We start from the raw sequence: 25,122 nt of genomic DNA, 5'->3' as shown, positions 1-25,122 counted from the left end.
TCTCTCTCTAAAATAAACAGGATGGGCCTTCTGTAACTCTGCCTACTCACGTTCTAGTGCTCCTGACTGTCCATGTAAATTATAGATCTCTTAGGTCAGCATATGGTTTGGGCTCCTTTTCCAAGTGCTGTAGAAGTCCATTAGGCATTTGTTCTATGAGGTACTCTCAGGACTGCTGGGCAGAAACACCGTTTTAGTTTCTTTTGAGTCACCACTAATGTAAAAAATGCCAAGCTACAGTTAAAGAAAAATGTTTATTTAGACCGTCCACCAGGATCATAATAAATAATGTAATATACTAATGTAATAACAGATGTTCTCATGCATTTATCACATAAATATACAAGAAAGCTGGCTTACAGGGCTGCTGGGACAAATTTGGAAAAGTGTATTTGGCAATACAGTAAGTTAACAGTGTTAAGACTATCAAACAGATTCTCTTACCTATCATTTTTTTTGAAATGCATCCTCTATATATCAGTGAATAAATGGTAATGTTCCCTTATAGTTTCTACTTTTTATAAACATGCCAGAGTTAAGCCAATTGGCAAAGAATTCAGGCTGATACTTTATCAGTATTCCTAATGGAAACCAGATTTTAGAGAAGAAATAACAAAGATTTAACTCTTGTGCATTTCAATGTGGAGGCTGACAGACTGCAAGCCAGAATTATTGAAACCATAAAATACGTCTGAATGAAATAAAAACCCACAGTAGTTTATAAATAGTAACTTTGATACTCAATATACAAATGCTGTATAGTATTAGGATGTTTATAATTCGATAAATGACCAATTATCTGACTGTAAAAGTGATGAACTCTGATTAAAGCTTAATTTTGCTAGTAAATTTCACATAAAGAGTTAAAATAGGGCAACCTTTAACATAAAGCTTTAAAACAAATAATTTAACCATATCTTAAACACGGAAAATGTGTTTTTAATAGTTATTTACAGTTATTCAGTGATACCAGTGTACAGCTTAATGTAGCCAACTGCCAGTCCTGCATCCCTCTTTCAACATCTGCTATTACAATCTTCCTTATAAATAGGCAAATTAGTTTAGTGAAGGAGAGCGATCTGTGGTCCACAGTAATTCAATGTATGGCCATTTGGTTTGGAGACAGCGTTTAATAGGAGTGTCATCTGTTTGTAGCATGGGATCTTCAAAACCCATAACAACTGCGGTCCCTTCAACATACATTACCTGTTGAACAAAGAAAGCCACAAAGGTCAACCAATATTCTTAGCAAATTCTTATGAAGGATACAAAACTTTGCATGGGCTAGCAAACAAGGCACTGCATACTGTTTCATATGGAACTTTAATTTTATTTTGATCGATATTATGAGCAAGAATATCTGCTCACTAGTGTGAAAATATATTTGGAAACAAGATGGTGATACACATTTTAACTGATAGCTTGGCAGGTGATTTTAAGATCATGATTTAAAAAACACGTGAATCCTAAAATACATGTAGGTTGTTTCTGATAAAGGAAAAATCATCCTTTAATTAACATATACCAATTGGAAGAAATGTTTATTTATATAACATATAGTTCTTACTGCTTTAATATGGAGGCAATGGAATGGTCATGCTGTCTCATGAGAAGCTGTAACAGAAATAGAGCTGTATATTCAGAGGAGGACTTTATTTTCTTTGGATGTTTATCAATGAAATCTGCTATTGTAATTATGAAATGCTATTCATGAGTATACTCTGTACTGTGTGAAAAACCATGGAGAAAAAATTAAGAAGGGTGTCGGGACAGAAACAAAAATCAAAAAAAGTTTGGCTGATAAAACTAGCCAGGTAGTTACATACAGTGGCGATGATCATATAAACTATACATGGGCCAGTGGATATCGGAAACAAGTTTTATTCTGATTTAATTTGCAGTAAACTCTTAGAACGGTCTATGAGATAATATACCCTAACTCATTATAAGGGCTCACTGTGTACATTAAATGAGTCTGTCATTAATTTCTTTTTGTAGGAAGAGAAATTCCAAATGTATAATTTAAAAGGAACAGATACAGACTGCCTTCTTCCAAAGTACATATATATTCAGTGTTTGGTACACATGATTGTAATTATGTTCTTCCAATATAAACTATCTGACTAAGGAGCCTAAAGAAACAACTTTATTAGCTTTAACTGGGAGTTTCCATAAAAACACATCTGCATCTTTATTTTCATGAGTATATTACTTTGTGATGAAATAAATTTGATACAATAAACAACTCACATTTTTCAACTCCTCACAGTACAACTTCCTTTTCTGAAAAATTGTCCACAAAGAATTTACCTTATTACAGTTATCAGATAAAACAGGACCTATTTCATGGGAAAAACTTGATTTAGTGATATCTATATAGCCAAGAGTAACAAAATATATGTAGATGTACTTATTCTGTCACAGTGAAACTATAGTTCCAAAACTCCAATGAAGATCTCAATGACTAACATATACTGATCAAAATATAACCAGTTCTAAAATACGCTGTAATAGTACAGACAACAGAATTTTATGGGCATCAAACCTAGTTAATAACTCATATTTACCAATTCAGGTGAAGACAAATTACTCTGAATGATCATACCTTCTCATTATAATTTGACTGCTTCAATCCATTGTAGTGATAGACAGTAAAAGACTCTGGACCACTGGAGCCCTATTATAAATGGAAGACTATTAAAACTTATACTTTTATATTAGGTAATTTCTAATTAGCACTTGAAAGGAAAATGCAAGTTTCTTAAAACTGTACCTTTGGTTGGGGAATCATTTGCTAAAGCAAGAAACTTAAGACTTTATCTACTAGAAAACTTAAATAGTTATTTCTGGGGAAGAGGCTGGAAAGTGGGGAAGTATTGATTTTTATTATTAGCTCTTCTGCACTGGTTTATTTTTTTTAAAGGCCAGGGTGCGAAAACACAAAAATATTTCCTAGAATCTTATCTCTTTCTTTTCCTCGTTGTAAATAATTTGTTTCTCTCAAGAGCAGTAATGTCACTTTTCGGCAGCTTGCAAACACCACCTATGTACCAGTATTTTCCATTTGGCTTACAATGTTGAATTAGGGATTTCCACTCACCCTCCCCCATGTAAATATTGTCAACTTTTAAACAGTGAAAAGAGCCTTGTGGGAAATGAAAATGCAAAATTATACTGCTTAGAGCCTTTAATATCCAATAAAGGAAATCCTATAAATTCCTATTTTACTAAACTTGCAGGAAATCTGATCATGTTATCCCTACTGCCTTAACCTCAGCTAAAAATCAGGTTCCATTTTCGTAACCTAGTATTCGAGGCCATTAATGGTTTGGCCCCACCTAAGGTACCGGGCTCCAGTGATTTCCCTCAGGGCCTACGGCTTTGTTTTCCTTGCCTTATCTGATTGATGCAAGGATGAGCGTGGGACAAAAGCTGGTCCCCGTCCGCCTTACAATTTGTTCCATTTTTGGAACTAAGAGAAGAAAGCTGCTGGCAACAGTGGCTTCTGGGAGAGAGGGACAGACGACCTCAGTCTTCCCTGCTTCCGTTCTTGAATGCCTGTAAGCTACTCCTCGCAATTCTTACCCTTCCCTTCCACTTCAGTCAATTCAGGCCGTGATTGGCAACCAAGAATCCTAAATTACAGGACCTAATCTACCTTTTCTGCCATTTCTCCAACTACTCAGTTGTCTGAATTTTCTGTTTAGACAAACATATCCTTTTCCGATGGAAAGACGTTTTGGCTCTTTATTCATTTTTTTTTTAAACTCCTTGAAAATCAATAAATCGGGGTGCCTGAGTGGCTCAGTCAGTTAAGTGTCTGCTTTCAGGTCAGGTCCCGGGGTCCTGGGATGGAGCCCCGTGTCCGCGTCGGGCTCCTGGCTCAGCGGGGAGTCTGCTTCTCCCTCTATCCTTCCCCCTGCCATGCTCTCTCAAAATCTTAAAAAATCCAAGCTTATAATTCTTTGTATCCTACTCAAAATGCTTTACAGAAAGTAGTAAAATCAATAACTTGATCATTTTCTTAATTGTATACTTGAGTCGATGGAATTGGTAATTTCACCATTTATTTTCAGAGTTAGTCTACTTGAACTTAGAAAGTAAATATTTTACTGGAATAGATACACAATTTATATTCTTTAGCTCCACTCATTAACAACTGGCAGAAAATGCTAAAATATCAACAGACGGTAACCAACACAGTGGCGAAGGACCTACCCTGGATGGCTGAATTAGCCGCTGTCTAGCTGTACGACCTCAAGTGATTTTCTTACCTTCCCCAATCCTCCATTTCCTCATTGCCAAAATGGAGGGAAAACAGTACCTAATTTATAAGGCACCCAGTACCCCGGGCAGAGTTATGAGCTTAAAAAAATGGTAGTTGCTTCTGCTATTCTTATTGTAAACAAGTTGCCTTGAAATGCTTCCCCCTCTTCCTCCGCAGCCTCCCTCTCCGATATGCCTCTGTTTCAGGCAAAGAAACTGCTCTTCCCTAGCACCTACTCTAAGCATTTGTAGAGATGACTGGAGTTAGATAAATATTTTCTTGGCTGTCCTTCTGACCCCAGCTTTGCAACTTCACTTGATTAAATGTTACTGAGTTTCACAAAATTGGTCAGGTACAAAGCAGTATAAAGAGGACCGCAGTGGTGTGGGCTGTGGGCAGAAGAATGTGAGAAGTCTTCCTCTGAAGCAGCAGGTCTCAGACTCTGGCACCACGAGACTCCCCTGGAGGAGGGACCTGAGAACTTGCATTTCTAATAAGATTTTGGAGATAACACTTGCAAAGACCAGGGGGCTAAAATTCTCTTTAATTACCTCAAGGAATACTAAAATTTAAAAATTTAATTTCTTTAGTAAGTTCTTAGAATATTTACAAGTACTATCGTAATGAATTACATCTGAGGTGTAGATTTCCAAAAGAATGGGGAACCATCCTACTCTTTATATTTCCCAAGCACTTTTCAAAATCTGCCCCCAAATTTAGTGTAATAATTCTTAATTTAATGCTATAAAGTTAATGCTATAATTTACTAAACATTTATTAAGCTATCTAAAACACACTATTCCAAAAAAAGAACTTTGTTCACACTCCAACTATACTAGGGTTTTTTCAAATAGAGAACATCACAATCCAGTAGTCATTATAATCATAATCATGTCAGAACAAGTATTTTTTTCATGAAGGATTTACCAAAATTTAAAGTCTAGCTGTCCTGTGATATATAGTTACTTTTTAAATTTCACCTCACTTTCTTTACTCACATTAACCATAACAGATCCAGATTTAGAAAATATGGGTTCTCTTTTAATTACCAAGATCGAATATCCGTAATAATGTCTACTCTGTTAAGATGTAATTGACATTTTCCCTCCATCATTTTAAGCTTGGCACTATATCTCCTTTATAAGAGAGGTGAAATAGAAATTGGCATTTCTATTGATCTTTAACTTAAACCACGATGGTTTCTGATGAAATGATCTCAGTATACCTGGCCTAAACTTAGCAGCTGGTTTGTCAGTAAAATCCTTCACTGGGATAGGAAACCTGAAGACAAGACAGGCATAGGGTACAACACTGGCTTCGTCAATGATGTAGTCGTAACTCTGGAGTATCGAGACTAGCTCCTATCGAAGCCCAGTGGAAGACATGTCCTAACATGAACTAGCACAGCTCCACTCAAAGGTTCTTCTTCTTTTACTCAACTAAAATTCTCTTGGAACTTCGTCATTTCCACTACCTACGGGACTCCTTTACCTTCTCTATGTAGAAAGTACCCAAAAGATACATACGAATAACAGTGACCTGAGAGAAGGAAAACAGGGTGCATGTGGACAAAGAGGATCATTCTCTTTAACTTCACACGTCTTAACGTCATCCTTCCTTTAGAAAACCAGCACCGTGGTGCGTGTACTGGCGTGTGTACGCTCTTACATTACTGTACTGGGACACACATACCCTTCTATGCTCTCTGTACGGGAAAGTATTTACATCATAACAGTGCTTTCTTCGTCTTCTATCTGCATGTTAGACCATTTTACAGGAGTAGAAAAGAAATGCTGAAACAATCACAAAATGCTCATCCCAATAGAACAAAACATTAAGTATTTCTTCAACTATGTTACCTGATCAGGAAAAAATTCTTGAAGGAATGGACCCAATAATATGATTCCTAATCCTTCTGGATCTAATTTATTCTTCATGAGATTTATACTATGGGGAGGGGGGGAAAAAAAAGAAAAACAGTGGATACCAAAGGAGAAAAAGCTTATGTTCCTTATTTCATAAAGATTAAATTACTAGTACTATAACACATCAGACTGCCAAAAATCTTAAGAGCTGTTCTTTTTAGACCCTTAATGACAAATACACAGGAACGACCTCTAATTTGCCAAAACTTTTGGTTATTTTTAAACCAGAGTACTTTGTTACTATTTAGAATTTAAATGATGATGACGACTTTGGAATATTGTCCCTTATTAGGTAAAGTAATTTAAAAAGCTTGGATTGTAAACACAAGCTTATAACCTCCCAAAGTCAATTCTCTTTGCTTCATAGGTATGCCTGAATTTAACAATCATATGAGGCATTTAACTGAAAAAAATGTTGAAGCTCAAAGAGAAAAAGAAAAAGGCACATCAGATAGTCAAAAACATCTCCCAAAAGCTGACTTTCAAGAACCAAATGTGAAGGAAGCTTAAAATTCTTAGACAATGTAACGTAAAGGGTAAAGAGGGAAGGGTCAAGGGTGAAGAGGGCGAGAGGGCTGAGGTGTAGTGACTGACTGACAGTGAGTGGCACGGACTACGGAGTTTTAGGAGCAGGCTCCCGTGAACTGCGCTTTGCTCAGGCCTGGCCATGGGGCGGAGCCAAGGCTGGTGAAAGGGGTTACGTGTGACTAGGAGGGCAAAGCTGTTAAAATGAAAATGGTCTTTGCAGAAAATTTCCATTTTCCACGTCATCTCCCAAATCCTACACGCCAGATTAAATATACCTTGTTATACAACACAAAGGATATGACGTTGAGTGGGGCTGAGAAAGGGCAGCAGGTTAGGACATGAAACAAAGGAAGGCAAGGTCATATTTAATGTATTTAACTCATCAATCCTACTGCTCCGCGCTGTTTACAGGCCATCATATATTATAAATGTGAGTAGACCAAAATACAGTAGGAAGAACTCAGTCTGATCTGTCACCTACATCTAGAAAAACAGTCTAACTCAAGTGTACTAACTGGGTAATTCAGGGTATGTTATGTATTCTGATGGAAAATTATGTAGATGAGATAGAGCCACATATGTTTTGAAAAAATTTTTTTTTTCTTTCTTTTCCTCTTCTCAGTAACCAAAACTGCTTGAGTTCAGTTCTCTTGTGCAAATTACAGTGATGTGGTTTCTACCTGGAAATCCATTTAGAAGAAATATGATTTACGATTATACCATTTATTGGACAAGTTCAATTCTCTAAACTTCCTCCTCTTTAGGTTGGACACAATTATGTCTATTAAGAATGAATAATATCACACCTCTACGTAGTAAGAGACAAATTAATTCAGATGTGAGCAATTTGAAAATGTTGACGTGTTTCATACTGTCAAAGAAAATACACCAAGCTATTCACGTTCTAAAAACTGTGTATACTAATGTTTGATGATGCTTTCGCTGAATCTTTTCCTTTGATGTTTTGTAAGCTCTAATTTGTTCATCGTCAGGTAACTTTCAGACTGAAAATAAAAAACTGTGAAGAAGGAAAAATTAGATGATAGGTCTTTATATTTTCATATTTGAGTAATAGATGTATCCCCTTAACGAGAGATATTCTCACGGATAACAAAAAGCGCAAGTTTGTGAAAGAAGTTATAAAAGAATGAAAAAGACATGACATTAACATTTGGCAATACTGAAAACTATATTCTGTAACATACTGGGGTTGCTTATAAAGGTTTTAGATCAGTTTGATGATATAGAATGTCCTTTAAGCGGGGGCGACTGGCAATACGGACATTAACTGTCATCACTTTCAGATATGCACAACATTTTAAAAAATGGAAAAGGTTTTGTAGTGAGAAAAAGAGTGGGGAAAAGGTCATTTTGAGTCTCTGCTACAAATACTGATTAGTTTGATTTCTTCCTAAATCTTCGCTTTATATAAAGAACTAAGCTTCCTATATGCAGGTAGATTTTTAAGAAAGGCAAAAATGTGTGTTACGTTTTAAATGTAATGGGAATCTTTTTGAGTCAGTTAAATAACACTTCCTATTTAGCTTACTATTCAGGATCTGAAACAAGGTCCAGTGCTTTCATCACATCTTCTAGAAGTGAATCAGGTATGAATCCATTATCTGGGGGAAAAAAATAGCATTAGCATCTTGAATAAGAGTTTGTTTCAAGAAATGCTATGAGAAAAATCACTTGAGAGGCACCTGTGCCTAACATTAGATACTCTCGAGTTTTCTTGGGCACAGAGGCAATGATTTATTTTTCTAATAAAAAAATTCCACATCACTTCTACCTGAGAATTCCAAGGAAACAAAGAGGCTTATAAATTTCAACCATTAAAGTGTTTCTCTTTAAGGTTACTGTAATTGTTTAGTAATGAGGTATGTCTTTGAATAACAATGTGAACCTTTAAATTCCCTTTAAGAAATTCAATTAAAGTCTTAAAGTAAGTCTTTACCAACAAATTCCTTTAGTTACAATGTCAGTTATAATGCCATTCTTTTTGAAAGAATGTTAATGATATGCTGTTATTTAGATATCTGACAATATAAGACCAAGAGCTATCCCTGTAACAGACTTCATTTAAATAAAAGCCATAGATTTAATGGGAAAAATTCAAAAGTTGAAATTCAGAACAGAATCAAATGGTTGATGAAGACTAGTTTAGTTTGTGGAAAATATTCCTTTCCTTGCGCTTGCTGAGGAAGTAGCATTGGGAAAGGGCCAAAACTCGGATGATGCAATAGGACATGACACACAGAGAAGGCGTGTAGGGCCATTTGAAATCACAGTTTTAACGAGCAAGTTCATTCCCTTAAATGTGCAATGCCTGAGTTTCTCTACCCCTGTACTCATTCCTGGAGACTGTTTCAACTTTCCACACAAAATCCTTTTCAGGAATTAGAAAACTTAAAAACAAAGTCTTGTCATGGAGAACGAGATGTACAAAAGGCCCGCTTCTATAATCGTACCACAGAATAAAATGTAGTGGTTCTTTCAGGACGTGGCATGTACTCTATCAGAAAGGAAGGAAAGAAGTGAAGACTTTACAATCTTAAACCTCCAAAACAGAGGCTTAGCCATTTGAAGAAAAACTGGCTTTGACTAAAAGGCAAAGTATCATTTATTTGACAGAGCGCACAAGCAGGGGCAGAGGGAGAGGGACAAGCAGGCGCCCCGATGTGGGGCTTAATCCTAGGACCCCGGGATCCTGACTTGAGCCAAAGGCAGATGCTTAATCGACTGAGCCACCCAGCACCCCCCCTCATTTAGGATAATTAAAACTGTATACTTGTTAAAAGTGAAGGTTTCATTCCAAATGTTCAATTTACCAGTAATTTGAGGCATAGAGAGTAAAGAACTTGTTTGAAGGTACACGAGAAAAATATTCAAGCTTTGTAAAAAATTTGATCAGTTTAAAAGGTAGAAAACTCAGAAAACTCATTTGTTTAGCTAAGCCACAAAAGCCTCAGCATTCAAAATGTACAACAGGCTTTATCTGGCCACTAGTTGACAGGAATAATTCTCTGCATAGGTTTCCTTGGTTTCCGGGCTGAACCCTGAATGGTGGGCAGTCTGACCTCTTCTTTACACGGACACTCGGCTTCCCCCCCAGAAGGCACTCACTGGCCCTATAAAGTAGGCAAACAACTAGGAAAACAAACAACCTTCTTCACTCAAACACGATTAACCTCAAGCATAAATATTCCGTCATATTTTAAGATACTTCTGAGTATCTTAAGCACAAACATTCTGGAGAACAATAGCAACTACCAACCCAGTGATTCTACATTTAGTGCAGACAGTATTTTAAAGCTAGCCTGTAATGCAAGTTTCATAATATACCAAAGACTTTCACTATACCCCTGATTAGAAGAGGCGATTTGGAAAAATGCTTACCTTGTTAAAACTTTTTTATTTTGATGTTACTTTATTCTTGAATTCATACCAAAATCAGACAAAGTATCAGACAAATTCTTTAGAAAATGAAATCCTTAAGTCTGAAAGCAGATGAAGCTTAGGACATCTAGTATTTAGGCAACGAATTCCTGAGAGACGATGGAAGTAGAGACGCAATGATAAGCCCTTCGTACTAACAGCAGAGGAAATACCAGTGAGGACCATTTGCTGACCAGTCACTAGGCCTAAGAAGCACTCTAGAGCTTGAATGCATCGGTAACTTGATGAACATAAAATGGAATTCCAGAGGCTTTAAAGCTCAGAAGAATGAGGAACAGGAGGTGGGGAGAGGACAAGAGAGTGTACCAGTTGTGATCTTAAGCAGTTACCATCTAAGTATTCTAATACAGTTAAATTGTGTTTTAAAAAGGGGAAAAGCTGTGTGTTTAAAAATAAGCTTCAACTCAACAGACTGTAAAAAGTGTCAAGTGGCTGAGAGGAGGAGTAACTCAATGTAAAAAAAGCACTGATGAAGGACAGTTACAGTTAAGTGAGTCATTTCCCGATAAGCTGACCATTTGCGCCGAATCCCGATTTCTGTTCTGAAAGACAAGGGAATAAAAGGGACAGAGCCTGGCAAGTCTTGTCACTAAACTGTGCTGCAGGAGGAAAGCAAATTCCAGGAATTAACAGAGAAGGCAGGAGACAACTGTGAGGAGATGGGGGGCGGGAAGATGGTAGCATCATGAAGCATCCTTATTTGTTCTCATTTTCACATTTCCAATTTAAAATTTTCAAGAAATGCAAGCTACATTTCATTCAATAATCCAAAAATGCTTTTGAATAAAACCTGTCAACAAAGAACACTTTATCTGTCCTTCTGTTCTGAATGATATTTTGGCTGGGTAAACACATTTCCAGACAGACAAAAGGTAAGGGAACTTCTTACCATGTGCTTATCCTATAAGAAATAAGAAATACTAGGGTTTTTAAAGTGGAAATGAAAGGACACTAAATTAGTAACATGAAAACGTAAGTATAAAATTCACTGGTAAAGGTGACCACACAAACTCAAAATCCTCTACTGGAAGTGTAACAGAAGACTGTTTATGTCAGACACCTCAAGGAACTAGAAAGAAAATAGTGAAGTCCCAAATTAATGCAAGGGAAAAAAAGAACAAGAATCAGAGTGGAAACAGAGACTAAATAGAAAAAGATCAATAAAACTAGGAGATGGTTTTTTGAAAAGAGAGTTGAGAAACCTTTAACCAGATGCACCAAGAAAATAAGAGACAATTCAAATAAAATCAGAATCAAAGACATGACACCTGATACCATGATCAAAGAAAATACAATCAGAGGGGACTATTAACAATTATAAACAAATAAGGGGACAACTAAACAAGAAGAAATGGATAAATTCCCAGAAACCTACAACAGACCAATTGTAAGGAAATTGAATCAGTAATCAAAAAACCTGTCAACAAACTGAAGTCCAGCACCTGCTCGCTTCATTGGTGAATTCTAAATATGTTAAAAGAATACATACCAATTCTTCTCAAGCTCTTCCAAAAATAGAAGAGGCAGGAATATTCCGAAACTCATATCATTATCCTGATACCCAAACTAGACAAAAATAGCAAAAGAAAGGAAAATTGTAGGCCAATATCCCTGATAAACACAGATGCAAAATCTTCAACAAAGTATTAGCAAATCAAGTTCAACAAAAGTACCATATACCATGATCAAGTGGGATTTATTCCAGGGATGCAAGGATGGTTTGACATCCACAATTCAATATAATATACCATGTTAACAGAATGAAGGATAAAAAAATCATACGATTATTTCAATAGATGCAGAAAAAGCCTTTGACAAAACTGAACATCCATTCATGATTCAAACTCTCAGCAGATATAAAAGGAACTATCTCGACATAATAAAGGCCATGTTTGACAAGCCCACAGCTGCTATCACACTCAACAGTGAAAAGCTGAAACCTTTTTCTCTAAGGTAAGGAACAAAGATGTCCCCTCTTACCATTTTTATTCAACATAGTATTAGAAGTCCTAGCCAAGCAATTAGGCAAGAAAACAAACACAAACATCCAAACTCGGAAGGATGAAGTAAAACTGTCACTATGTGCAGAGAACATGACATTACTAAAAAATGGTTTAACAAATTCAGGTTGCAGAATACAAAAACCTGTTGCACTTCTATACATTAATAATGAACTATCAGAAAGGCAAATTAAGACAACACTCCCATTTACTATTGCATCATAAAGAATAAATTAGGAATAAATTTAATAAGGAAGTTTTATAAGGAAGTTAAAGAGCTGTAACTGAAAACTCTAACACATTGAAAAAGGATTGGAAGGATTAATATTGTTAATTACAATCTACAGATTCAGTGTAATCCCTATCAAAATACCAATGGCATATTTCACAGAACTAGAATAAACAATTCTACAATTTGTATGGAACCACAAAGACTCCAAATACCCAAAGAAATCTTGGAGGTATCACACTGCCTGATAGCAAAGTACATTACAAAGTTATAGTAATCAAACGGGTATGACATTAGCATAACAACAGACACATAATGGCACAGAACAGAGATGTAAACCCACAGATGGCTAATTAATTTTTAACAAATATAGAACTAGGAAAGGACAGTCTCTTCTGTGAATGGAAAATTTATACCATACATAAAAATTTAATCCATTTAATACTTGAAGATCAGAAAACATAAAACTCCTATTAGAAAACATAGGTGGTAAGCTCTAGGATGTGTCTTGGCTATGACTATTTGAATTTAACACCAAAAGTAAAGGCAACAAAATGACAAGGCAACCTACCAAATGGGAGAAAATATTTGCAAATGATGTATCTGATATGGGGTCAATATCCAAAATAAATGACTCCTACAACTCAACAGCAAAAAACCCGAACAATCGGATTAAAATATGGGTAGAAGATCTGGATGGAAATTTCTCTAAGTAGATACACAGATGGCCGACAGGTATATGAAAAGGTACTCAACGTCACTAGTCATCAGGTAAATGCAAATCAAAACCACAATGCGATATTACCTTACACTTGTTGAATGGCTATTATCAAAAAGACAAATAACAAGGGTTGGCAGGGATGTAGAGAAAAGGGAACATTTGTGCACTGTTGGTAGGAACAAAAAATGGTGTAGCTGCTCTGGAAAAGAGTATGCAAGTTCCTTAAAAAATTAAAAACCTAACTCGAAAAGATATGTGCACCTCCATGTTCACTGCAGCATTGTATAACAGCTGAGATATGGAAGCCACCTAAGTGTCCCTGAATGGATGAATGGGAAAAAAAAAAAAAAAAAAAATATATATATATATATATACACACACACAATAGAAAATCACTCATCAATAAAAAAGGAAATCTTGCAATCTACAACATGATGGAAGGTGAGGGTATTATGCTAAGTGAAATAGATCAGAGAAAGACAAATGCTGTGTGATCTCTGTTATGTGTAGAATCTAAAAACAAAACTTGGCTCACAGATAAAGAGAACACACTGCTTGGGGGCAGTCGGTGGTAGGGGATAGATGACGTAAAGGTTGAAGGGTGTCAAATGTGTAGACTTCGAGTTATAAAAACTTATAGGGATATAACGTACAGCAGGGTGATTACAGGCAATGCTCTATTGCAAATTTGAAAGATGCTCAAAGAATAGACCTTAAAATTTCTCACCACAAGAAAAAAATCTATGTACGGTGATGGATGTTAACCTGACTTACTGTGATCACAACACACACAGTCATTATGTTGTACAGCTGAAACTGTTTTATATCGATTATACCCCAGCGAACAAACAAAACAAAACATTCTCATCCTGTAATGCTGTGTAAATCACTGTGAACTCTAAGAGGCAAAAGTGCTAAAAATAATTATGGCTAGGGCACATAAATGGGTAGAACCTTCTGATGTAAATGAAGTCGAAGTGTTATCAGCTTAAAATGGATGGCTATAAGACACATACGATGAAGGCCTCGCAGTAATCAGAGCAAAAACTTGTATTAAATGATAAAGAAAAAAAATCAAGGCATACTGCTATAAAATCAAGTCACCAAGACAGCAAGAGAAAAAAGGAACTGGAGAACTGTAGTCAGAAAGCAATTAAGAAAATGGCAATAGTAAGTCCTTACCTATCAATAATTACTCTAACTGGTTTAAATTCTCCAATTAGGAGTGGCTACATGGATATAAAACCAAAACCCAACTGTATGCTGCCTACAAAAGACTCAAACTCGAAGGACATTCAGAGGAATCAAAAAAAGATTCTCCAAGCAAATGGAAACCAAAGAGAACAGGGGTAACTATACTTATATCAGATAAAGTAGACTAAGTCAAAAACTGTAACAGGAGAAAAGAAGGTCATAATATAATGATAAAGGGATCAATTCATCAGGAGGATATAACAATTGTAAACCTTTATGTACCATATATTGGAAGACCTCACTATATTAAACACTAAAATGGAGGTGAATTTTAGACAGCAATGAAATAGTAGAGGAATTCAATACCCCACTTTTAACAACAGACAGATGATCGATGCAGAAAATCAGTAGGGAATCAATGGACTTAAATGACACTTTAGACATATACAGAATTTTCTATTCCACAGCAGCAGAATGCATATTCTTCTTAAGGGCACATGGTACATCCAGGATAGATCACATGATAGATCGCAAAAAACATCTTAGCAAATTTAGTAAGACTGAGATGATACCAAGTGTCTTTTCTGACCATCAAGGTATGAAACTAGAAATCAGTAACAGGGAAAGCTGGAAAATTCACAAATATACGGAGATTCAACAACATGCTCCTGAACAACCAATGGGTCAAAGAAGTGAAACTTGAAAATCAAGAAATATTGTCAAATGAAGATGGAAGCACAACATATCAAGATCTCTGAGATGCTGCAAAAACAGTTTTAAGACAAGTTTAAGAAATATCTCCAATAACTTCGTATTACACTTCAAGAAACTAGAAAACAAAAACAAAGTCCACAGTTAGCAGAAAGAAGGAAATAACAAAAATCAGAATGGAAATAGAGACCAGAAAACCAACAGAAAAGATCGATGAAACTAAGAGCTTGTTTTTGAGAAACCAGACAAGCCTCTAGCTATTTGCACCAAGAAAAAGAGAGGGCTCAAAATCAGAAATGAAAGAGGAAACATTACAACTGATGCCACAGAAACACAAAGTATCAGAAGACACTACTATGAACAACCATCCACCAACAAATTAGACCACTTAGAAGAAATGAATTTATTTCTAGAAATATATAACCTACCAAGACTGAATCAGAAGACACAGAAATCTGAACAGCTCAATAACAAAAAGGAGACTGACAAAGTAATCCAAAACCTCTTAACAAAAGCCCAGGAACAGATGGTTTCACTGGTGAATGTACCAAACACTTAAAGAATTAATGCCAGTTCCTCTCAAACTGTACCAAAAAACTGAAGATGAGGGTATACTTCTCAACCATTTTATGAGACCGGTATTATCCTGATACCAAAGCCAGAAAAGAAAACTACAGGTTAATATCCCTGATGAATGCAGATGCAAAAGTTATCAATAAAATATTAGTAAACCAAATCCAATAGCACATTAAAAAGAGGATACACTATGATCAAGTGGGATTTATTCCAGGGATTCAAGGATGGTTTGGCATACAGAAATTAATAAATGTGGTATATGTCACATTAATAAAATGAAATAAAATATGATCATCTCGATATGCAGAAAAAGCACTTGGCATAATAGAAAAATGCTCAAAAAATGTCTTATAGAAGTTATGTTCCTTAGTGTAATAAGGGCATAGATGACAAAGCTACAGGTAATATCATTCTCAGTGATGAAAAAAAAGTCCTTTAAGATCAAGAAAAAAAAGACAGGAATGCCTGTCGTTTCTAGTTAACAGTGTACTGAAAGTCCTAGCCATAGCAATTGGGTAAGAAAAAGAATGAAAAGGCAATTATACAGATGACATGATCTTATACATAAAGCCCTAAAGACTCCCTTAAACCACTGTTTGAAGTAATATACTTTCAGTATACATGCAGGATACAAAATCAACGTACTGATACCAGTTGCATTTCTATATGCCAACGGACTATCGGAAAGAGAAATTAAGAAAGCAATGCCATTTACAATAGCATTGGAACAATGAAATATTTAGGAATAAGGTAAACCATGGAGATATAAGACCTATAAACAAAAAACGAAGACACTGATGAGAGATCAAAGGTGACACATAATGGAAAGATATCCTGTATACCTGGATTGGAAGAATACTGTGAAAATGTCCATAGCACCCAAAGCAATCTATAGATTCAGTGCAATCCCTTTCAACGTTCTAAAATTTTTCACAGATAGAAAAAATTTGTTTGGAATCACAGAAGACTGCACAGCCAAAGCAATCCTGAGAAGGAGAAATAAAGCCAAAGGTGTCATACTACCTAATTTTCAACCTATATTACACAGCTATAATATTCAAAAGAGTATGATTCTGGCATAAAAACAGGCACATAGACCAGTTTAGCAGAGTAGAGAGCCTAGCTTTAACCCCATTCATATATGGTCAAATAATTTTTGACAAGGATACCACAAACACACAGTGATAAAGGATTGTCTCTTCAATAAATGGTGTTGGAAAAATTGAATATCCACATGAGATGGCTATGAAATGGAATGAAACTGGACCCCTTACACCACTCACAAAAATTAACTTGAAATGGATCAGAGACTTAAATGTAAGACCTGAAACTGTAAAACTCCGCTAAGAAAACATAAGAAAAAAGATCCTCATCATTGGCCTTGGCAATGATTTTGTGGATAAGACACCAAAGCACAAACAAAAAAACCCCTAAAATAAACAAGTGGGGCCATATTAAGTTCAAGAGCCTCTGCACAGCAAAGGAAACAGATTTAAAAAGGCAACCTACAGAACAGGAGAAAATCTTCCTAAACCCTATATCTGATAAGGGGTTAACACCCCAGACACATTAAGAATTCATAGAATTCAATAGCAAAAAAAAGAAAATAATCCAATTAAAAAAGGGCAATGGGTCCGAATAGACATTTTTCTAAAGACGACATACAAACAGCCAATAGGCATATGAAAAGATATTCAAGATCACTAATCATCAAGAAAGTGCAAATCAAAACTACAATGAGGCATCACCTCCCACCTCTTAGGATGACTTTTATCCAAAGGACAAGAGATAAATGTTGATGAGTATGTGGAGGAAAAGAGCACCAGTATACACTGTTGGAGAAAATATAAAATGGTATACCTATTAAAGAAAACATATCAAAAAATTCCTCAAAAAATTGAAAACAGAACTACCATATGATGTAGCAATCCTACTGGCAGGTATTACCTGAAGGTACTGAAATCAATAGTTTGAAGAGGAATCTGCGCTACCCCGGTCACTGCAGCATTATTCACAACAGCCAAGATATGAAAACAACCTAACTGTTCATCAGTGAGTAAATGGATGAAGAAGATGTGGTCTATATATCTATATACAAAATGGAATATTGCTTAGCCATGATAACAAAGAAGTCCTATCTTCTGAAAAAACACGGATGGACCTCAAGGGCATTATGCTAGGTGAAACAAGTCAGATAGATAAAAAGAAATACTGCACAATGTCACTTGTATGTGGAATCTAAAGACAGTGATTATAGTATAAAATATTGTACTATAAACTTCAAAGTTGCTAAGAGACTAGATCTTAATTGTCACCACAGAAAAATAATTATATGACATGACAGGTGTTAGCTAGTGCTACTGTAGTTACCATTTTGCAATACATAAATTATCAAAGCAATACTTTGTATACCTAAAATTTATAGAATATTTGTCAATTATATTTCAATATTTAAAGAAGTATTCTGGAAGACTTATTTAATATTAATTTGAATAACAGAATAAAGGAATAACTTTAAAAAGCTTGTTCAGAAGCTGGTGTTTTCCTGTTTAACACAAACTATCAGAGGTCAAAATGCAAGTAATCAAAACTTTGTTAACCCAAGAAAACTGCAAACCATATACTGTGTGAGAATTTGACAATCATGAAGCATCCTTATTTGTTCTCATTTTCACATTTCCAATTTAAAATTTTCAAGAAATGCAACCTACATTTCATTCAATAATCCAAAAATGCTTTTGAATAACACTCAGGTATCCATTTCAAATATATAAAGATATAAAACACCAAGTCAATGATAATAAAATAAAATCTTTTACCTTCTGGATCATAGGTTTGAAAAACTCTTCTGGCTTGTTCTGAAGGAGCTTCAGGAGCAACTAAAGCCATATCCTGAAAAGACAAAAAGCCTGCTATCAACCAGCCACAGTAACATCATGGCCTTAAACAGAACAAATACAAGGCTAGGGTGAGGAAATTAGGAAACCTGGAGTCAGAAGATTTTGAGTGGTATTTCTATCAGATGTGTGTGACTAGCTAAGTCACAAACTCTCTGGGCCTTAAATGTACATTTGAAAAATGGGAATACCACTGCAACCATAGGCAACTGCTGTGAGCACAATACAGAAGCCTTATATAAAAACACCCGAGAAGTCTAATATTAAATAGAGAATGACTACAAAAATGCAACCTGCAAAAAGTAATGACTTATACTTTTGCTTTAATCGTTGTTCAAATAAAAAGAAATATAACTTACAATATATCTAGTTTTCAAATATTTAAAAATTAAATCTAGAGATATATGATAGCCAACAATTACACGGAAATGCACTTGGTATTTATTACTTTAGTAAGCCTATTATAGCAATACCTAGCCACAGATCAATAATCACAAAATTCAAAGTTATCTTACACTCTTCACAAACCTTTGCTCCACATATTTAAACTGTTATGAAATTCTACTTGACTGACAGAAATTTAGACTCTGGGCTCCAGTTGTTTTCCTCCATTCATAACGTTGGTCTGAGCCTTTGTCTAAAATTGTGTTCACTCACATAAATCTTATCAGAGTACAAGTTTCTAACTACCCCCCTTTTACCTTGAATCCTTTTTAACAAGCTATAGGATAAAATTGTTAAATACAATTTGAAATGCTGTTCCTCTGTGGAAATACATTTTTATAGGTAACTTTTGTCCTAATCACCACCCCCTCTTTACCTCAGAGAAGAAGGAACAAAGTAGAAGAATCAGTTAGTGTAGTTCTTATCATGAGACAAGGTGCTTCAGTTTGCATGGGAATAGAAGTCAAATGGGAATGGGAAAACAACAGATGCAAGCCCTTACATGTTTCACACATTAAAGTTAAAAAGTGCTATTTTATAACATAGTAAAATTTGGGAATGTACAATTCTTTCCCGTGTACCATCCCTCGATAGCAACTTTTAGGGTCTCCTTTCCCTGCATTTGCAATATTACTTTGCAGATAACTGCATGTCAAGTGGCATGTTTTCATCTGGCCAAACTTTCAGTCCCTTTCTGATTTTACGATTCAGTCCTTCCTTGCTGGATACTTGGACGATGTCTAATCTTTCACTGTGATGAACACGGCCGCACCTAATAAACCTGAACATGTAATTTCACACATGTGCGGTTTTCTCTGTACTTCAGAGCACCAGAGCAGGACTGCTACGTCAAAGGAAGAATGCACTTGTCATTTGGGCTGATAATGCCTGATTCTTGGGTTATGTTTATTTAGCCTATTTAGAACAGTAGTTCTTAAAAATTCTTTCCTTTTTATAATATATCACCAGTACAGCCTTAGCCCTATAATTAACTTTGTATTGACACTAGGATTGCAGTGTCAGCTCCCCAATTTAGGGAGCAATTACTGACACAGCGGCTATTATTATGATCCCCTAGCTGCCTTTATCACTTCCAAACCGTAATTACAAAAGTTGCTCCATGTAGTTCACCGTAAGCTTTAGTTTCCTTCCCACTTCTTTTCGATTCTTCCCTTTAGAATGGCTGTTGGAATTTTGGGATTCATCTCTGAAATTCTAGATGAGGAGAAGGGGGTAGAGCTGCAGATGAGATTTTACCCAAGAGGCAAACTTACTCGGGCCCAAGATGAGGATACATTCTTTCTATTAACTATCTGTTGCATTTCAACCTTTGTTATTGGTAAGTGATGAGGAAAAGCTTAAAACGAGTGTTAAAACAGGACTTTGAATTTTCTAAATATAAATATGATCTAAATAAAGGGAAAGGAAATACTGCTTTTCTCGGTCAAAAAAAATCTTGTCAGGGGAAGAGGTGGCAGAGAATATAGTTGAAGCATTACTTTAATATTCTTACATAGTGAAATTTTGGGAATTACTACTGTTGAGCTAACGGGGAAGATTCCAGTCCTAGCCACAGAAAAAGGTCTACATCGAATTCTCTGGCAATAAAAATGGAATAAAATGCAGGCGTGTGAAAGAACTGAAAGTGAACTACCTGATGCCTTATGTCTAAGTGTATAAATAGAAAATACAATACGCTAACATAGAAAAGAATTAAAACAGACTTAATGAAATGTTCACTGCATATCTCTTGCCTCTGGTGATGAACAAACAAAAAACTTATGCTTTAGAAAATGTATTATTCTTATTTGAATTGGCTCTACATGCTGGCCTGATCTAGAAGATCATTTGAAGCTTGGGCACAACTCCCAGGGTACTCTGGTTTAACAAATGTTCATTTAGAACAGGGGCTGGCATACTTATTCTGTAATGGGCCAGACAGTAAATAGGGCCATATGACCTCAGCAGCAAGATAATACAGTAATACATACACAAATGAGCATGGATGTGCTCCAGTAAATATTTTACAAAACTAGCTGGTGGCTTCGTCTGGCCTATGGGCCAGTTTGCTGACCCTTGCTGTAGAGAATGTATTATTTCCCCAAGTGCACTGGCACTTACTCAACATCCTTCTTTCTGACACATCTGGGAATACAAAGGTGTCCCTTAACAGATTTTACTAAGAAGATACTTTGGCTCTCAGCTCAAAGAGAAAGAGTGTAGGGAGTCCTGGCTAGAAGGAATTAGCAGGGCCGTGGGTGGGGGACTAGAACTGTGAGAAAAGCAGCAGCAAGGAAGGGCCCTGATGGAAGAATGAATCTGACTGTGAACATCAGGGGCTAGGATGATGGTTATGTATCCAAGTAGAGCACATGGAGTTCTCCTAACGCTGAGCACACTACGAACGCTCCAGGCCTGCCAACTGCAAGCTGCTCGCGGGCCAGGGGGAGCAGGACCTGAGCACTAGAGGAGGCCAGGGCTGGAGAACCTACAAGGTGAGACACGGAAACGGAGGACAGCAGATTACTTCAAAGATGTCAGACAGGAGGACTGTAGAAAAGGAATTTAGACAGTTTCCTGGTTGAAGTTCAGAAGTGTGAAACAAGTAGCTCAAAACCCTGGACGTGAGCGAATAACCCAGATGTGAACTACCTAAAGAGAAATTCCTTTTCTCCTCCCAAAATACAACCTAGTGGCATGGGTCAGGTTCCACATAACGAACCCAGCAACTGTAATGGTCATTACTAGTAAATTTTATCAATGATCTTTTTTAAAATCTCATTTTGCTCCTTTTGTCTCAATGATATACTAATAGCTAATTTGCTAAACTCCTTAGAAATTAACTGGTTTTAATCATACTACTCATTTTATGCCAGAGGGTGTAAAAAAAAAAGGGGGGGGGGAAGCTCCCCCCACAAACATTACATTCCAAGGAAAACATTCCAAAAATTTTCATCCACAAATCAAAGCCAGTAGAGTCTTCCAAACTGATTATTGGCTTGCCTATTGTGTTTACAATGCTTTTTAGATTATTATAGAAAATGATCTTTTGTTAAAACTTGTTTAAATTTATGTAATGTTTAAAGGTTTACGGATGAAATCTGGAAAAGTTATAAAACCACCTATTCCCACTAAAGTGTTCCATGCTGAACTCTTTTTAACTTTCTAATTTGATTTACAATGACAAATGCCAACACTAATTTTGGCCAATGTATTGAACTTAAAGACTTCTGAACAAGGTTCCTAGTTTAAAGATCTTTAACAGAAGGATCGATGTGGTGAATCTGGTAATATATTAAATGCCAACTATATTTCATACTTGTGTAGCAAGTTTGACTGGGAAGTAAAGAATTCATTCAACTGAGAAAGCGTCCTTTATAATCTTGTGACAAAATATTTTAGTGAGAGATACAACTGCTGTATTTTTCTCACTGAACATAAAGGATGACATCAAAGAGAACTCTCATGTAACAGCTGTATAGGTGTGAAGAATGCGAGAACTTTACCCTTCAGATTTCCATATCTAGGACTTTACATAGCAGTAGCTTTTAGATTATATATTTAATACATTTTTTGCATACAACTATCCACACACCCATACCATTTTGAATACTGGCTGGCAAGCCTGTTAAGTGGTAAAGAAAGACCTGCGCTGTTTGTTTATAGTCACAATCTAACAGAAAAGAGAAAAATATGCTACTATATGCTTATGTTGAATAGTATTAAGAAAATTACCTCCTAAAATAAAATCTAAACATACACCAACTCCCCCCCCCCCGAAAACCACTGAGTTATAGAGTTTCCAATGATGCAATTCCAAGTTATCCAAGTCAACAAGGCTAGCTGTAAGCATTTTCTTTCCTTCATCACTAGCTTTATTAAGTAGAACAACATTTCCCTGTGTATTGCCTCTGAAACTCTTTTAGGTACCTCCACTGGGCAAAGATACTAAACCCAATAGTTAAATATTAAAATATTGTTTTAGTTATTTAAACTCTGATTTATCATCAAAATTATTTCTACTCTAAAAGTAGTTCTCTACTTGGTCAAATATAATCGTATGCTTTTATCAGAGGAATGTTAGAACAAACAATTTCTATTTAGCCAATTTACTGGCCAACAGGGACTGCTAAACAATATAGCTTTTAAAATTATCTAGCCTCAACCAACTTTCCTTAACTGGCAAAGTGCTATAGAAGAGAAGGGAGAAAAGAAAGCCATGCTGTAATGGGACTATCTAATATCCTATAATCACGAAACAAGTATCTCTTTTTCATGTAGTTCTGTCTGCACTATTACTATAATTATTCGCTGTTCACCATAAACCTTTTAAATGTTGTAACATTAGCTATCCTTCTAAACACCTACTGAAATATAAGGCAGGCCTGTGTTCAGTTCGTTGGCTAGGTATAAGTAAGTCATTACTGAAAAAAGGTCTTTATAAAGTTTGTTCATTATACCTTTCATCATTATCAAGATAAATCTCCTAAGTAATCAAAGAACCTCTGAGAGTTTTACCTAACTTCAGGAATGATCACACATATATAAATTACATTTTAGCTCACAGATAACATTTCACAGTGCCATGAAGAGCCCTTCAAAAGAAAAAAAGTTAACTGGTACATAATTTCCCTTTAAGCTTTAAGTAATGTTTCGCTTTAAAATCACTTTATGTTTCATATTGACTCAAACTCACTAACTATACTTCTGGAAATATTTTGGGAATCACTATGAAACAGATTTTAAATCAAGTACCAAATGCTCTCAAGTGCGTAATATTCTTCAGTGCCGATGTCAGCAACAATTCAGGTAATGCCAAGTCAACTGAAAGTAGCTAGGACACTGGACTTTTTCCTTACTCTTCCATTACTTCTCCCCAAATGTGCAAAAGCCCCAGGCTCTCCCCACAACAGCCCACTGCTGTGCAGCGCTGATCTGTGCCGCGTTAGCAGAGAAGTCAGGGAAGGAACGTAAAGAAAAGCCCTTCAAGGCTCTTTCTCCAAAAAACCAAACTCTAAATGCGCAAGTAGAAATAAGGCAGTAGGAGGACGTCTCCGATGGACATGGTTAGAATCATTACTACTTTAATACTAATGAATGGGCTTCTTTTTCTCCCTATTATCCTAACTATACAACTCACCTTAATAATCCTTCCAGCCTTTCTCAACTGGTTTCTGCCAGAGAATTCATCCCTAAGGCCTAAGGCATCCACTCTGAGTAATGACTCTGCTGTGTACCTACAGTCATTTTCTGTGTTCCCTTGTGAAGAACCAGATGGAGAGAAGCTGTTAGCCTTTTAACTACTGAATTTCTTTAAGAGAACAGCTAACCTAAGCCATTCCTCTCTCAGCACATGAATACCTACATAATTCAAGAACACCGATTTTCTGACTTCTTTAAATGGTTAAAGTTAATATTCAATGACCACCTGGATAAAAATCAAACAATCAGAAAATTCTTCCTTATTTCTAAGTAAAGACTCTATATTATTTGAATCATTCTAAACTCAGTTAAATCGCCTGGATGCAAAGTAACTTACGGTGCTAGATGGTACTGTTTTTCTTAATTTCTTATACCTCCCTGCCTTGTAAGAGGATTATTCATCACGGCCTGTGGCTATGGGCTTGTGAAGTACCTCTCTGGGAGGGGTCTACTTCCCACCCTCGCGGACATCAGGTTTGGCCAGGTGACTTCTTTTGGCCAGAGCAATATAAGCAAAAGTGACATTCTGCTAGCTCTTAGAAGCTTTAAGTGCCACCTGCGGCTTTGCCAAGTGTCTTTCTCTTTTCCCTCTACCAGGAGAACTGCACATTCCCCACAGGCTGCTCCTTCAGTCCAGATCTTAGAATGAGGTAAGGCACATGGAACACACCTGCAGCCACTGTGTCAATTAAGAGAGAGAGAAAGAAGCTCTGGCATGTGTTTGGGGAGGAGGGGTATGGTGGGAGCGGTGCCCCAGTATAGGCAAATACAGGCTGCACTCTCTGTAGAGGATTTAAATATAACAAAACTCACCTTGTTGAAATGCTTTTATAATCACCAACACATGCAGGCAAATCTAAACAATTTTAGTGGTCAAATAGCCCTCCTGCCTGGGGTGGACTGCTTTCACTGCCTCCTTCTTGAATACGGAATAAATCACTGAAATTTCAGGGTTGTTATTTCAGGAAA

General features: G+C 36.2%; 1 protein-coding gene across 4 annotated transcripts in view; it reads right to left on the bottom strand.

Moving 5' to 3' along the window:
• Positions 1 to 235: 235 nt before the first annotated feature.
• Positions 236 to 25,122, bottom strand: part of MINDY3 (MINDY lysine 48 deubiquitinase 3) — an 80,091-nt gene continuing 55,204 nt past the window's right edge. For 3 of the 4 annotated variants that reach the window (XM_040645372.1, XM_040645370.1, XM_008692029.2), the window contains 6 exons: positions 18,430 to 18,502; positions 8,270 to 8,342; positions 6,127 to 6,214; positions 2,606 to 2,677; positions 2,251 to 2,283; positions 236 to 1,206 (listed from right to left, as the gene is read on the bottom strand). In XM_040645372.1, coding sequence (XP_040501306.1) covers positions 1,057 to 1,206; positions 2,251 to 2,283; positions 2,606 to 2,677; positions 6,127 to 6,214; positions 8,270 to 8,342; positions 18,430 to 18,502 — 489 coding nt within the window. In that variant the 3' untranslated portion in view covers positions 236 to 1,056. The remainder of the gene's footprint in view (positions 1,207 to 2,250; positions 2,284 to 2,605; positions 2,678 to 6,126; positions 6,215 to 8,269; positions 8,343 to 18,429; positions 18,503 to 25,122) is intronic. The other variant, XM_040645371.1, reaches the window with a different exon arrangement.

The sequence above is a fragment of the Ursus maritimus genome, unplaced genomic scaffold, assembly GCF_017311325.1.
Source record: "Ursus maritimus isolate PB19 unplaced genomic scaffold, ASM1731132v1 scaffold_31, whole genome shotgun sequence".
Classification (NCBI taxonomy): Eukaryota; Metazoa; Chordata; class Mammalia; order Carnivora; family Ursidae; genus Ursus; species Ursus maritimus.
The sequence above is the reverse complement of the archived record's forward strand: the minus strand, read 5'-3'. Positions and strand labels throughout refer to the sequence as shown.